Source organism: Corvus hawaiiensis, chromosome 16, assembly GCF_020740725.1.
Source record: "Corvus hawaiiensis isolate bCorHaw1 chromosome 16, bCorHaw1.pri.cur, whole genome shotgun sequence".
In the NCBI taxonomy this organism is placed as follows: Eukaryota; Metazoa; Chordata; class Aves; order Passeriformes; family Corvidae; genus Corvus; species Corvus hawaiiensis.
In genome coordinates, this window is record NC_063228.1 from 13709815 (window position 1) to 13724740 (window position 14926).

Consider the following 14926-nt stretch of genomic DNA (forward strand, 5'->3'; position numbering starts at 1 on the left):
AGTCTGCTGTAACATATGTTACTATATGTGCCTCCTCATTAGAATATTTGCTTGCTGGCTGTACCACCTTCAGAAAAACTACCAAAAAACCCATTTCAAACCAATTTAACATAGCATTATCTTATGACTTCAAAGGAGTAATTGCCTCATATTTTTTCAGGGGAAAGAAAAAATCTAGCAGGCATCTCCATAAAGATTGGGCGGAGGTGTACTCCTGGTAAAACACTCAGAAACTGAAGGATGTTTTTGAAAAGTGCAAATGATGAAAGGCTGAGAAGAAGCCAACAAAGAGAGACACTTGACAAGCAATTTGTTTTGACAGTGACAGTCTTCTGAATACCTTTTTGTTGCATGGCCACCATCAACACACCTCAAACACTTTTGCTGCTCAACTTGCTTTTAGCAGGAAATAAAATATGTATTCTGAGGACCCAAACACAGCTCCATTGAGCAGAAATTAATACAGGCAAATACACACCAGTAACTTGGAGGAAGGATTATTATGAATAGGCTGCCATTGTCTATAAAAAACCAAAAAGCCTAACAATGACCAGGAAATTGAGATTGGAGGCCAAAAGAAATCCAATTATCTATACAAATATACATGGAAATGGAGTTAAGGCACCTAAACTGATCTAATCTTGTCCTTTCTGAGACCATGAAGAAATACATGCACCTCAACTGCTCTAGGAAAGGTCAGCTCCAAATTAATTGATCTGGGATCCAATAGCTCAGGGAAAAAGCAACAGTAAATCTTACCTAGGACACAATTGGTGCCAGACTGCTAATAAATTAAAGACAGCCATCCAGTATAAAAAAGGATGACTCCAACCCTCTTAAGAACTATTGCAGCTACAAGATAAATCTGAAATAACCTTTGTGCTGAGCATGCAGTGGGAAAAACCCAACATTACAACATTATCAAACTTGCCATACCCCATCAACTCAACCTACCAGTCTGCCCACTCCACAGCCTCAATTTGTGCCACCAAAACCACCCACGGGGGCTACTGACACGCAGGGATTGAAAGGAGCATTTTTCCAACTCTTTCTCGACAAAGTCTTCCAAAAACAATACAAAACCACTTCATAAATTATTTTTATTGTGGACAAGTCCAGACAGAAAATCATCACCACCAGAAAACAGACTGGACTTGATGCTGATGAACTCTCTCCGTGGACTGAGTGCACTGAGTGTCCAGGGAGGGAACTGCTGCGCTGCAGAAGAAGGATCTTACAGGGATGGAGCTGCCACTGAAAGAATGGCTCTCACAAAACCAGTTGCTCCATTTCTGGTCTCTACAATCTGATCTTCAGTGGAAACACACAAACTGAAGCAAAAATTCATGTTGGTGAGGAAAAAAAAATCAATGATGATATTGGTTGCACAGCACATGGAAGTTAAACCCCTTTCCTTTCCCAGCTTACAAATCAGGTGCATCTCCCTCTCTCCAGGGGATCTGCACTTTCCTGCCTCCACTCTTCTCTTAGAATCTCTTCTATTCCAAGGCACCAACTTCTGTTACTCCTAAAATTGCCTGATACAAATCAAAGTTGGAGCAATCTGTTGCAGTTTTGAAGATGCCTTTTTGTCTTCTGCTGGAAGAAGCATCTGTGTAGTTAAAACTTGCATATTTTTTTCCACCTCTATCAGTCAGTGAAAAATATGAACTTTGTCAACAAAGCTCTCTTGTCTAATTTAAATTAACAGCACTCAGTATATAAAGACCATCAGCATGTTCTTCTACTAGCAGGTTCCACTGAAGAGGATACATTTGGCTGTTACATCAGTTGTGTAGGATGCAGGGGACTTCAGACTTTCCCACTGCTGTTCGGAAAAAGCTTTCAGTAAAAAATCTGGAAACTAACACAATTTTGAAAGGGACCTTGAATTTCAGAAAGCAAATGCCCAGCCATGTAAGCAGCACGAGCAGTGTGCTGGACTCCAACATCCAGCATCTAGAAGAAATAAACTTTCAGAGCAAATTAAATGCTGCTGCTCTTCTATTTCTATTTCATATGCATGGCAGATATAAGCAGATCTGAAAAAATTATTTAAAAAACACCAAAAGTTTAGTAACAAATACCTGACCAGGAGATGAAGCATGGATGAACTTTCATGCCCAGCGTTCTGGACATCACTACAATGAAACAATCTAAAATTTGTTTAGTGTAAGTTACATGCCAGCACATTCAGTCTAAAAATCCATTTCAGGAAAACACCAGCAGTTTTCTCATCTGACCATGATTTGAAATGATAAAAGCTTTTCCTACATCTCTGCAGTAACCACATATTGTATCACACTAATTCAGCAACACAGCAACATACAACACAGCCACACATTAAGTGCTTTGTCCAACCTGCCAAAACAGCAGAGGCAACAAGAATCAGTGTGAGACAGAAGCTGGTATCATTCCAACACCTTCTTAATCTATCTAGGGAAATTCTAGAGCCAGGGGTTTGAACAGCAACCAACAAAACCCCTGAGATAACCAGCAAACGTGTCCACTGAGCCCTCCTGCCCTCCACAGCCCAGTCTGAAAAGCCAGTCACCAGTTCCCAAACACAGAAATGCTTTGCTCCCACTGGAGCTGTGCCCTGTCCATACTGCACTCACTGGACACACAACCAAAGGCTGCGTTTGAAGGTTTCAAAGGCATCAGAAGAGGCAGGAGATACAAGTGACCTCAAGAAAAACGTGTTTTTGTAAGATCCCAGTCCTGGAAAACCAAATTAACTGATGATGTTTACAGTCACGTGGATAATTTTAATTTCAGCTAAACTATTCTCAGTCATAAAGATAACAACAAGCTTACATTTTTTGGGGGGGAAAGCGATGATTACTTCTTTAGTACTCTTATATAAAAGAAGAGCAGCAACTTCTTTTTATTAATACTGGAGATTAAAATACGTATCACAAAAAAGATCTGCAAGTGAACTATGGGCCAACAGACAAAAAACCTTTTTCTCTCACAGATTTCTCTCGTATCTAGTAGTGATAAATTTAGAACTATGCAGCAGATTTCAAATACTCAGAAAAAACTAATTAGAGGGTCCATCCATACATACACACATGCTGAACGCCACACTGCCTATTTTCAGTGCGTTTGTTACCCTCTGATTTCTGTACTTAAAAACTCTCTTCAAGTCTCAGTTTCATTTTGAGCCACTGTGTCACTCCACTGACACAATGGCAGCTCTGTCTGGAGAAACAAAATTAGTTATTCATTAGTGCACAGCAATTCCATATGACCATTACATGAGCTAGAGAAGAAGTTGAGGCAACTGAATAATATATCCAGTAAGAAATAGGCAGGTAAAGAAAAGTGGGATTTTGCCGAAGGATTAATACTCCCTAGTTTCGAAGGGGTAATATTGCCTTTCTAATGAGCACAGAATACCTGACCTATGCCTTGCCCAGAAAACAGCAGATTCAGCAGCATTCCCTCATGAGACAGTCCTCGTTACTAAGCACTAAGTTGCTCATAACTTGGTATTAAAGCTTTTTTTTTCCAGGTTGTCTTCTATACAGTCCAAGAGAATGTGCCTAGGAACTAGGAGGCAAGAGACCAGGAGGCTGTCTCTCCTCTGTTTCAACTTCTTAGGCCAGAAGAAATGTTTTCCCTCGTACCTGGAGTCCCCATCTTGATCTTCTGTGGTGTCACCAGAGCCATTCACAGCATATCGACTCCTTGGTTTGTCTGAAGCAAAAAATAAAGATAAATTTACCCAGGAACAATCTGTTTAATGTGTGTTTGTATGTTTTTCTACTCTCACTCAAAAGAATGTAAAGAAAAATAGGAGAAAAATTTTATCCTTCAGGGGATGAAGAGGAGAAAGTGAAACATTCACAGAAACTGACACAGGTAATAGTTTGCAGTTCAAGAGTGAAAAGTAAAATTCTGGCCAATGCAATTTCCCTCCTTATTGCTCAGGTTTTGGGATAACTATAATGCTCCTGCAGTCTCAGGAAGGGAAATCCTTTACCAACAAAAAGCAGGAGGGGGGTGGCAGGGAAGCAGTCAGCAAAAAAAAAAAAAAATCTTTTCAGATTTTACCTATAAAAATGAACAGGGATTTAGAGACAATTCTCTCCTGATAAAGTGACTCACAAGCTAAGCAGGAGAGTCAAACTTCTCCTGACATACAGCAGTTAACACACAACCCAAATCACACAGCTTCATCACCCCGCAGCACCTTTAGGCCCTGCACCGATACTGGTCCCAGTCCAGCCACAGGCACTGTCCCGAATGACGTGCCTCAAAGTAAGAGGGGCAACCAGTGCTAGCACCTGAATAGTCCCATGGTCCTGTTTTCCAGGAGAAATTAAACCTCCCCCAGCCCACTATTCAAGACCACGGACTGAAGTTTCATAATTTCTACCCACTACTGGTTAAAGCTAATAGTATTCACTGAATCCCTGCTTCCAAATCAGTGCCTTCCTTCTCATCCTACCTCCTCCTTCCCCTGCAGCACCCAAAACCCACGGCATTCACCTGCCCCAGGGACAGCAATAAGGCACCGGGTGGATAATGACACCTGGCACTGATGTGGTTCAATCGACCTGGGACGGTGACGGGTCCAGGGGTACCCGGAGGGATTGAGGGCACCTGCAGGGCAGGGGCTGAGAGGGGCAGAGTCCCATGGGGGCTGTGAGCGGTGCGTGTGAGACGGGGGCCAGGTACCCACAGACAGTGAGAGGGGTGCCAGGCCCCACGGACAGTGTGAAGGATGTGAGGGGGGTTCCGGGCCCCCACAGTGGGTGTGAGGGGTGAGTGTGGGGTACCAGCGCCACAGGGGGAGAATGCCAGGCCCCGGCGGAGGCTGCTGCGGGCGCGGGGCAGCCGCAGCCCCCGGCGTCGGCACTTACTGTCCTGCGCGGCGGGGTGCTCGGCGCCGCGCTGGAACGGGAAGCGGAACAGCAGCTTGTTGCCGCGGCTGCCCGAGCTCACCAGGATCACGCTGATGGGGCTGGTGCTCTCGCCCATGCCGGCTCGGCTCGGGCTTCCCGCAGGAAGGGCCCGGCCGCTGCGCCTTCCGCTTCCGCCGCGCCGCTACCGGCACCGGCACCGGCGGGGACAGCGCGGCCGGGCCGCCGCCTCTGCCCGGTGCCCCTGCCCTGTGCCCCTGCCCGGTGCCTCTGCCCGGTGTCCGTGCCCTGTGCCCCTGCCCGGTGCCTGTGCCCGGTGCCCGTGCCCGGTGCGGCCCTGCCCCTCCATCCCACGGCCCGTGCCCACTGCAGCCCAGTGCCCCCAGTTCCGACCAGCACCTCACACACAGCTCTATCCCCAGGACAGCCCAGTGCCCCCAGTTCCGACCAGCACCTCACACACAGCTCTATCCCCAGGACAGCCCAGTGCCCCCAGTTCCGACCAGCACCTCACACACAGCTCTATCCCCAGGACAGCCCAGTGCCCCCAGTTCCGACCAGCACCTCACACACAGCTCTATCCCCAGGACAGCCCAGTGCCCCCAGTTCCGACCAGCACCTCACACACAGCTCTATCCCCAGGACAGCCCAGTGCCCCCAGTTCCGACCAGCACCTCACACACAGCTCTATCCCCAGGACAGCCCAGTGTTCCCAGTTCTGACCAGCACATCGCACCCCGTGGCCCCAGCCCCGGTACAGCCCGCTGCCCCCAGTTCCGACCAGCACCTCACGCATAGCTCCATCCCCAATACAGGCAAGTGACCCCAGTTCTGACCAGCAACTCATGCCCCCACGGCTCGTTCCCAGTACAGCCCAGTGCTCCCAGTTCGTATAAGCACCTCACCCACATACCCATCCCCGGTTCTGACCGGCACCTCACACACAGCCCAGTTCCCAGCATAGCCAAGTGTCCCCAGCTCAGATCACCACTTCACACACAGCCCCATTCCCAGTACAGCCCAATGCCCCCAGTTCTGACCAGCACCTGGCACATACTTCCCCTCAATCATCCCAGTGCCCCATGGACCCACTCCCTGTTCCACACACTCCCAGTCTATTCCAGTGCTTTACGTGCCTGCAACCAGCACCTTCCAGCTCAGCCCAGTGCCCCCAGCATGGCCCAGCACCCCCAGTTCAGGCCCGTTCCCAGAGAGTGCCTGGTGCCCCAGCCCTGGATCCCTCCACAGGGGCTTCTGGATCCTGGACTGCCCAATGCTGTTAGTTGGCCACTTTGGGTCATTTGTGGGCTTTCAGCCAGTTCAGTCATTAACTGCACAACCTTCCTAACAGCTGGTAGCAAAGAGCAGCAAGGGCTCATCACCCCCCTGCCCCCAGACGCCCCCGGGTTATCACCCTCATGGAAAGAATGGACAGGCACTGGAGCTGCCTAGGGCAGTGCTAGAGTCGCCATCCCTGGAAGTATTCAAAAGACATGTGGATGTGGCACTTTGGGATGTGGTTTAGTGGTGGGCTTGACAGTGCTGGTTTAATAGTTGGACTCAATGAGCTCAGAGGGCTTTTCCAACCTTAATGATTCTGTGATACCAGGGTGCCTGCAGCGGGGCAGCTGTGGAAGTCAGACCTGTGGGCTCCCTGTGCTCGTGGAAAGGCTGGCTTGGGCTTGTTGCTCGTGTTCACTTCACAGCTCTGATACACTCTGCCTCGTGGTTCCTGTGCTTTTACTCCTGCCTCTGGATTAGGAAGGGTTCCATTACTCCCCTGGCAGCAGTCTTGGTACTTCCATTTTTTTTGTGTTTAACCAAGATCAGAAGTTATCAGCAATTATATTTGAGGATGCCCTGAGGTTTTATGCAAATTCTTCTGTATTTCATTGCATTACTTAGATGCTTGGACACTTTCAGATATCCCCACTCTGGGTTTTACTCTGCAGTCCCCCCACGGACACAGGACAGAGGTGGGTGACTGAAGAGGGAGATGAGCAGCCCCAGCAGGGTGTAATCTGCAGGGCCATTCTGCACAAGGCCAGAGATAACAACTGAGCAAGAGAAGGTAATGCTGAGGGGAGAGTGTTGTCATGGGGTGATTAAAGACCACTCGTATTATCACAGCAGAGCATTCCTCCTGCACGAGCACTGGGCTGTCACGTTAAAATTTCAGTGTGTCTGCTTCAAAATATAATTTTACTTTCTTAAATAATAAATTATAGGCCTATCTGTCATTCCCAGCTCTTGAACATTTAGTTGTACTTAGCCTTGTAGTTTAAAGCAATGGTTGCAAGTTCTTCAAGCCCTGGTAGGAAATTAAAGAGTAAAGCCAGGATTTAGACTCCACTTTTCAGATTTTCAAAATTTAATATGCTTCAAATATTTCAGAGTTAAAGCAAATGTATGTACCCCTTTATCCACAGCATTCTCCTTGAGCGGAAAGCGGTCCCTGTGGATAACACTGGCCCACGGAGAAAGTTATCCCTGATCTCACAGTGATGCCATTCAGCTGGATTTACAATCAGGGCTGTTGGAAATTAGAATCCCACTTTTACAATTAGCTAACAGGCCTGTTGCTTGCTTCTGCTGTTTAAAATGAGAAACTTTGGTAGCCAGCTTTTGGAACAGATTTTGGATTAAAAAAGACCTACATTAATTTAAAAAAAAAAAATCACCTTTGAGGATTTCACGACAAGATTCATGACCTGCCCAAGGGTGGACATTCTGGAACGGGTCTGTGGATCATCGTGAGAAGCAGCAGCAAGACAGGAAGGCAGGTTTGGTGGGGTTTCCCAGAGGACATATCTTCACTAATGCCCTGTCACATAGGAGCAGCAGTGGTCATGTTGTCCAGCTCTATGCATTCCTGAGGCCAGGAGCCCCCTGTCTCACTACCCCATGGGTAGCTGAAGCACTGGAAAGAGGAATTTGGCTGAGAGGTTCATGCAAAGCTGGAGACAGTAATTTTCCATGTTGTGTTGAGGATCAGGCTTCTCCCACCAGGCAAGTTCCTGAGGAGTTCCCACAACAATCCCCTGCACAGCCCTGATCCTGGGTGAGCAATGAACTCCTTCTAGCAAACCACTGTCACCTTTTGGCTGCTCTGGCTTTTGTGATAGTGCAGGAGTAACTCTCAGAAAATGAATTCGAATTCCACAATGATTTCAGTGATGATGAATCCTCCTGTGCAGACGTCACTCTGTGTGCACACAAACCTTAATCCTGCAGTCACAGAGGACCAGTGCCCAGGTTACACAAAATAGGAAGGAGTCCTGATGGTCTGTGCCTTATCCCCGTGTTTATCTGGGTCACAGCTTGGTTGAGTAACCCCTGATTAAAAGCACTCTCACTGAGGAGAGCTTGGAGCACAGCCATGCAACACATCGTTTAAGAGGCAGCACTTTGGGGAGGAGGCAAAAACATTATGTAAATGGATATTTCACAACAGCATCTTTATTTTCAAAGTAAATTTTCTATGGGAAAAGTCCAAGTTTTGGAAATGTGTGTAGCAAGGGATGATGAATACAGCCTCTCTTGATAATGCCATCCATTTAAGTTGTATGAACTAAATATCATGCTGTCTGTGCCCTGGCTCTGCCTATGCTGTCAGAGGCACTTTGAGTTGGAGACTGCACTGCTCTGCATCTGTGTAGCCAGACAGTGAGCTCTGGGTTTTCAGGGCATGTGTATGGCACTACCAATGGGAAGGTATACAAAGAGCCCTCTGATAATATTCCCTGTGGTAGAGCAATTGTCCCCCTTGGGTCTCAGATGAGTCTCCTTTTATATCCCCTCTTAAAGTGAGTGGATTACCCAGCCTGTGGTCAGGAGGACTGAGGAGGAGCTGTGGCACTGAACACGATCTGAAATTAAATCCCAGAAGAGTTGTTGGCATCCACAGAGGGGATGATAATTCAAGATCACCAAACCCAGCCAGGTTTGCAGACTCAGAGGCCCCCGGTGCTTTGTGCCTGCCTTTTGAGAAAGCCCAAGGTTTATTCTAATTGTGTGACAGATGGCATGCAGAGAGGCTTGAATTGGAGACCAGTGCAGAGTACAAGGGGTGGATCAGAGCCCTTCTGCAAGTGCCACTTGCCCCAGGAAAGTGGGGACAGCAGAGGATACAGAAGTTTCTGTCTGACCCCATCCCTGGTTCTTACCCCACCACTGGTTCCTTCCCACCTGAGCCCAGGATGCAGTGGCAGAGGCACAGCCCAGGAAAGTCGTGTCTATTTGTAGTGCATAGATCAACTCCTTCAGGCTATGGAGTCTACCTAGAGAGGAGAGACCTATCCCCATGTGACAGCACAGAAGAGATCACTGCCATACACACAGCACCTCAAACCCAGCACATTCCCAGCAGCACAGCACAGCACAGCTCCCCGTGGCTCCTGAGAGGCTCCAAGGCCAGTGCACGGTCCTGTGGGACACCTGTACTTCAGGACAGGTATCCATAGGCTGGACATGCTCCAGTCCATGCATGACCCAAGGATCATTAGATCCCTAGAAGGGCTTTCCCCTTAGCAGGATGACCATGGCTGGGAAACACCCTCTGTAGCAGTGGGTAGTGCTGCTGTGAAACACAGACACATCTCTGGCTGAGACACACCAACCTTCTCCACACGAGTGTGTAGGGCTGCTTGGGCAGAGAACACTATCTGACCCCTCTGACAGTGCTCTGCACACAGCTGCCAGCTCTCAGTGGTGATGTCTGAGGCTGCTGTAGTTTATCAGTGTGGCAAAGAGATTTACCTCTGCTTTATGGGCTGGCAGGATATTTATTCCCAGAGGTTCTGCAGCAACCATCTCCAGTAGGGTATTTCTTTGACACTTTGCCCACTTATCTGTGATTACAGACCTGTGCTGGTCTTCGTTTTGCTTGTTTGGTCCTTCACCCATCTAGTGGGCCCGTGCCCTGATGGTACCAGCCATCTGCTGTGGGACCAGGAGCTCCTGTGCATGTCCAGCACAACACAGCCAGCACCAATTGGGATGCTGAAGGCTGTTTTATGGTGCAGGGGACAATTAACAGTGAGATCACACAGTTAGAAATCAAAGGTGTGCAGTCTGAGGATGACAAAAAAAAAGTCAGACTGGGCTTTCTCACACACACACTTTTTTCTAGCACCATACTCAATTTCACAAACTCTCTATTCCTGTATCCAAAGTGATCCTTACTACCAGTGCTGTTAAAAGCAGCAATTGTAATCTGGGTCCCTAATTCTTTGCAAGAGGCTGGCAAAGTGAAGTCCTGAAGCAAATGGAAAAATCTGCACTTACTCTTAAAAAAATCAGGATTTCACTTCTCCTCTGAACTACACTACAGACCTCCCAGCCTGTCCCTACCATTCCCTACAAAGCATTTTATGTGAAATATTGTACATGGTGCAGCCACGTATACTGGAAGTGGCTGGGTCAGAAAGGCCCAGAGTCTTTCGTTCACGTCTGTGAACCAAGGGAAGAAACACAGACTCCTCTCCAGGCTCCTTAGTATGCTGGAGTCCACATGCTCCTCAGCTTAAAGATGTGTCCTAATGCTTCATCAATGGAATTTTGCAGCATTATCTCTCTGTTCATGTATCAATACATGTCCAGACAATTTCTTTGGACCACATGGTCGCTAGGTTTAGAAGCAAGAAGCTGATAAGGCTGGCAGGCAAGGAGGGCAGTGTGCCGACCCTTGCTGAAGTAGCCAGTGCCTCTCAGGAGATAAGCGTCCCCCACTCCATGAGTGGGCCTCTGGAATGACCAATGAGTGTGGACAGGCACCAAGGTCTGCTCTCCTCTTCCCCTTTATAACCAGGGCTGCCAGGGTGGTGAGTCCAAACCTGCTCCGAGCCGTCACTCCAAGGGAACAGAGCCAGCACCTCCCGCACAATGACGCTGACCCAAGCCGAGAAAGCCGCCGTGGTCACCATCTGGGCCAAGGTGGCCACCCAAGCTGATGCCATTGGGGCAGAATCACTGGAGAGGTAAGGCCCCAGCAGCCCCCCCCAAAGAGGGCTTTGCTATCGGGATGCCTCTCATGTAGAACTTGGGTGAATGAGAGCAGGCTGGGACCGGGGAGACTTAATGGAGAGTTGTGCTGTTTGATATGTAATCTTCAGGAGTTATATCTGTGCTACTAAATGCTTCAAAATCTAGCAGTAAAGCACGATTTTTTAAACAATTTAATAGGGTTTTGTTTCTCCTTATAGCTATACAGAAGAATTCATAGCCAGAAGCACTGGCAAGGAATTCAAAGTCATTCCTACTCGGTGTCCTAAACACCATTATCCCTGTTAGGGGATAAACTTGAAGCGGTTTATTGTACAAGTGATGTGCTTTCTCTTACAGTTTTTATCCATTAACAAAATAGTTATCCACCAAACTCACTGGATGCTCAGGTTTCATTGTTCCAGTTGGTAAGTAACAAACTGTTAGGAAACAAGACAGCTGGATCCCCTGCATGAAGCATGGCACAGTAATTCAAAGTCCGTACCAATTAAGCAAGCTGGCACAAAAGGGTCTGTAAATATTCAGAAATTCTCATGTTATTCAAAGTGATTTAAATGCTATTTACAGCTCACTTGAAAGTATTGTGATCCTCCTTTCAGGATTCTGAGTACCACTCATATCAATTCTGGTTTGTTCATTTTAGTTTGAAGGTCCTGGAAACTTGGTTATAATATAATACAGGAAATTTGGTGACAATTTCGGGGTTTAGTTTATTAAAAACAAAACCAAACAAAACAAAACCAAACCCAAAACTACATTAAATTTTAAATATTTTTTAACACTTAATTCTTCTCTAGTATGTACAGATTAACCTGCTGTATAATCTGCATGTGCTGCAGAAGGTTTACACTGCACTTACTCTGAGGTTTTACCACCTCATACCATTTCTGCTGCTGAGCATCTTCTTCTTGTTTTCCTCCAGGCTTTTCTTCAGCTACCCCCAGACGAAAACCTACTTCCCTCACTTCGATCTGAGCCAAGGCTCAGCTCAGCTCCGTGGCCACGGCTCCAAGGTCATGCATGCCGTCGGGGAAGCTGTGAAGCACGTTGATGACATTCCAGGGGCTTTGGCCAAGCTCAGTGAGCTGCATGCTTACATCCTCAGGGTGGACCCCGTGAACTTCAAGGTGAGGGAGCACAGAAACTTTCAGGGGTGGAAACTGCCATCACAGAATCAGAGACCACAGGTCATGTGGGCTAATGGCATACAGTCCCTGACTGTGCTGCACAGCCTGCTTCTCATGTGATTTTTAACCTGGGATCGGGTCTTTTAATGGAAGTTCTGGCCCAGTGCAGGCAAAGAACTACTCAGGGGGCTCCTGTGGTTTGTGTTAGACAGACTCAAATCTCTGCTGTTTTAGCTGTAATTCATGAATCTGCCTCACACCTCAAGCTACATCACCTGTCTTGAACAAAGTTTTAATAAATTATGAACAGTCCCACTTTGTTGCACTTGAGGAAGGAAGGGACACATGGAAGAGGGAGTGGGATCAAGCAGTGCCTTTTGCCCTATGCCAAAGACAGCTGTGCTTCTTCACTCCCATCTCAGGCAGCAGCACTGCCTGGTTGGGACACGTAGTTGTCATCCCAGAGCACACTGGGCCCAAGGTCCATTGCAGACCCCTACACTGATACCTGGTACTCATTATGATGGATTTCATGCTGCTTTGCCTTACAGCTGCTTTCCCACTGTATCCTGTGCTCTCTGGCTGCCCGCTATCCCAGTGACTTCACCCCAGAAGTTCATGCTGCGTGGGACAAGTTCCTGTCCAGTGTTTCCTCTGTTCTGACTGAGAAGTACAGATAAATGGCCTCAACAGAGGGTGAGGGAGACCCATCTACATCCCAGCCCTGCTGCCAGGCTCTGGGGTATCACCCCTTCCTGGGCAGCTCTTTAAATCCCCCCTGCAGGGGCTCAGTCATCTGCAAAACCCAATAAATAATTCAAATGTGAGCTGTGGTCTCTGTGCTTTCATCTCGATGTGTTCTGCCCACACCTGACTGTTCAGGCAGGGGTGTTCTGAAATGTCTACACAATATGGAGGGGGAAATACTAAACTTTATAAATTCATGTACTAATTCATATACTAACAAATGTGTACTAATTCATGTGCCAGTTCAGTGGGGGTAACATAACATTCAGTAGGAGCAACATACCATTGAGCAGAAGCCCAGAATGGGCTGGAGCCCTGTGAATGCAGCTGCTCACCGAGGTGTATCCACCACAGACTGTTTCCAGGCTGACCAGGAAAGAGTCTTGTACCCTGCCAGGACATTGAATGGATCCAGGCTTTTTGCTTAACCTATCCAAAACCCATCCCAGCCTGTTGGGAATCAAACCTGCATTGCAGTGCAGGGCATTGTCCTGTCACACTTCTCTCCATGGGGCATGGACATGGTATCTGATGTGCTTCATGCTGTGGGTTGACCCCACTGTGCAGTCACTGCACCCCAGCTGCCCACTCACTTTCCCCCTGCAATGGGATGAGGTGAAGGGCAAAGGAAGAATAAAACCAAGAAAATTTGGGGTCAAAATCAAAAAAACAAACATAAATAATTGTTTAGTAATTGAAGACTAAGTGGAAGCACAGGGAAGAAAACAAAACAGGGGATGCAGAGGCAATCACTCACCACATTCCACGGGTAGGCTGATGTTCAGCCAGTTCATGAGTAAAAACCATGGATAACCCCCCTAAAACTCCCTCAAACCCCTTCTTTTCCCTTTGATGGCTGAGCATGGTGTTATATGGTTGGTTAGTTATCTTTGGTTAGTTGGGCCTATCTGCCTGGATGTGTCCTCTCCCAGCACCTCAAAAGCTATTCCCTGGGTGGGGGCAGAGTGAGAAACAGAGGCAGTCTTGATGCTGTGCAAATGCTGCTCAACAGAACCTGGAAGATCAGTGTGTTACTGGGGGCAGTTTGGCCAAAACCTAAAGCACAGCACCATGTCAGCTCCTGTCTCAGAGACTTCTGGCGTGAAACAAACAGTGGGTGCACAGCCTTCACCCTGCTCTGGTAGCCAGCCTGAGCCAGCACTGCAAGTGGCAGTCCTCATCTCATCCGTGGAGTTTAGGGACTGTGTTTGGACAAGGGGGAAAAAGGTGGTGTGGAAGCTCTCAGGACACCAAATGGTTCTAAACATGTCACCACAGCAGCTTTTAAAGCATTCTGCATCCATGGATGTCAGGTAACCTGGAGGTTTAAATCCGTGACTGACATGCTCTGTCAGCATCTGGCATGTCCCTTACCCCATGTTTGCACCAACTCCTTCCTCCTACAGAGGCTGAGAGAAGGATGTGAGAGTCAGAGGAAATGGCCTCAAGTTGTGCCAGGAGAGGCTTAGGTTGGATATTAAGAAAAATTTCTTCACTGAAAGCATTGTCAGGCACTGGCACAGGCTGTCCTGGGCAGTGGTGGAGTCCCTGTCCCTGGAGGGATTTAGAAGATGTGTAGATGTGGCTCTTGGGGACCTGGTTTAGTGTTGGCCTTGGCGGTGCTGGGGGAATGGTTGGGCTCAATGATCCTAGACACCTTTTCCAACATTAGTAATCCTATTACTCTAAAATTCTGTTATTGTATGACCAGCCACCATGTGCCCTGCGAGAAGTCCCAGCATTTATGGGGAGAGGCAGGAGCACACATGGGGATGGGAAGAAGGGAGGGAGTCCATGACTGAGAAGCATGACAGGATGGACTTTGGGAAGACCATGAACCAAAGAGGAAGTTGTTCCCTGCCTGGGTTTCTCTGGGGGGGCTTGTCCATGGCTCCTAGTCAGAGGCCATGGGGCTCTTAGAGCAGAGAGGGGCTGGATGTGCCAAAGTCTGGAGGGGACCAGGGACACTTGTGGGACCTACCTCAACACCCTCAGAGCCAAGGAGGACCCTGGCCTATCTGTGGGGAATGATGGATCACAACAGGAGGTTTGAGAACATGCCAGCCAGGGTGGAAAAGGCTGTGGCACGCATGGGACATGCCCAGGGCTGCTGCTGTCCATGGGGCAGCCTGGTAAGGTGCTGCCCCCAGCCCAGTTCTGGTGTTGGGCTGGTGCAGC

At 48.1% G+C, this 14926-nt stretch overlaps 2 protein-coding genes across 10 annotated transcripts in view; one reads left to right on the forward strand and one right to left on the reverse strand.

Annotated features, from left to right (window-relative positions):
• The window catches only part of NPRL3 (NPR3 like, GATOR1 complex subunit), a 41670-nt gene extending 36632 nt beyond the window's left edge, over positions 1 to 5038 (reverse strand). For 2 of the 8 annotated variants that reach the window (XM_048320682.1, XM_048320683.1), the window contains exons 1-2: positions 4872 to 5033; positions 3633 to 3702 (exon numbers count right to left, since the gene is read on the reverse strand). In XM_048320682.1, coding sequence (XP_048176639.1) covers positions 3633 to 3702; positions 4872 to 4989 — 188 coding nt within the window. In that variant the 5' untranslated portion in view covers positions 4990 to 5033. Of the gene's footprint in view, positions 1 to 3632; positions 3703 to 4871 lie in introns of all 8 variants that reach the window. The other 6 variants (XM_048320686.1, XM_048320690.1, XM_048320681.1 and 3 more) reach the window with 5 other exon arrangements.
• Positions 5039 to 6771: 1733 nt separating this feature from the next.
• Positions 6772 to 12828, forward strand: LOC125334505 (hemoglobin subunit pi). 2 transcript variants are annotated; one of them, XM_048321374.1, is made up of 4 exons: positions 6772 to 6942; positions 10681 to 10849; positions 11797 to 12001; positions 12553 to 12828. In XM_048321374.1, exons 2-4 carry the CDS (start codon positions 10755 to 10757, stop codon positions 12679 to 12681), a joined length of 429 nt encoding a protein of 142 aa, XP_048177331.1. In that variant the 5' UTR covers positions 6772 to 6942; positions 10681 to 10754; the 3' UTR covers positions 12682 to 12828. The 2 variants fall into 2 exon arrangements, with proteins under 2 accessions (XP_048177331.1, XP_048177332.1); XM_048321375.1 differs by lacking the exon at positions 6772 to 6942 and having other exon boundaries at positions 9772 to 10849.
• Positions 12829 to 14926: the final 2098 nt, after the last annotated feature.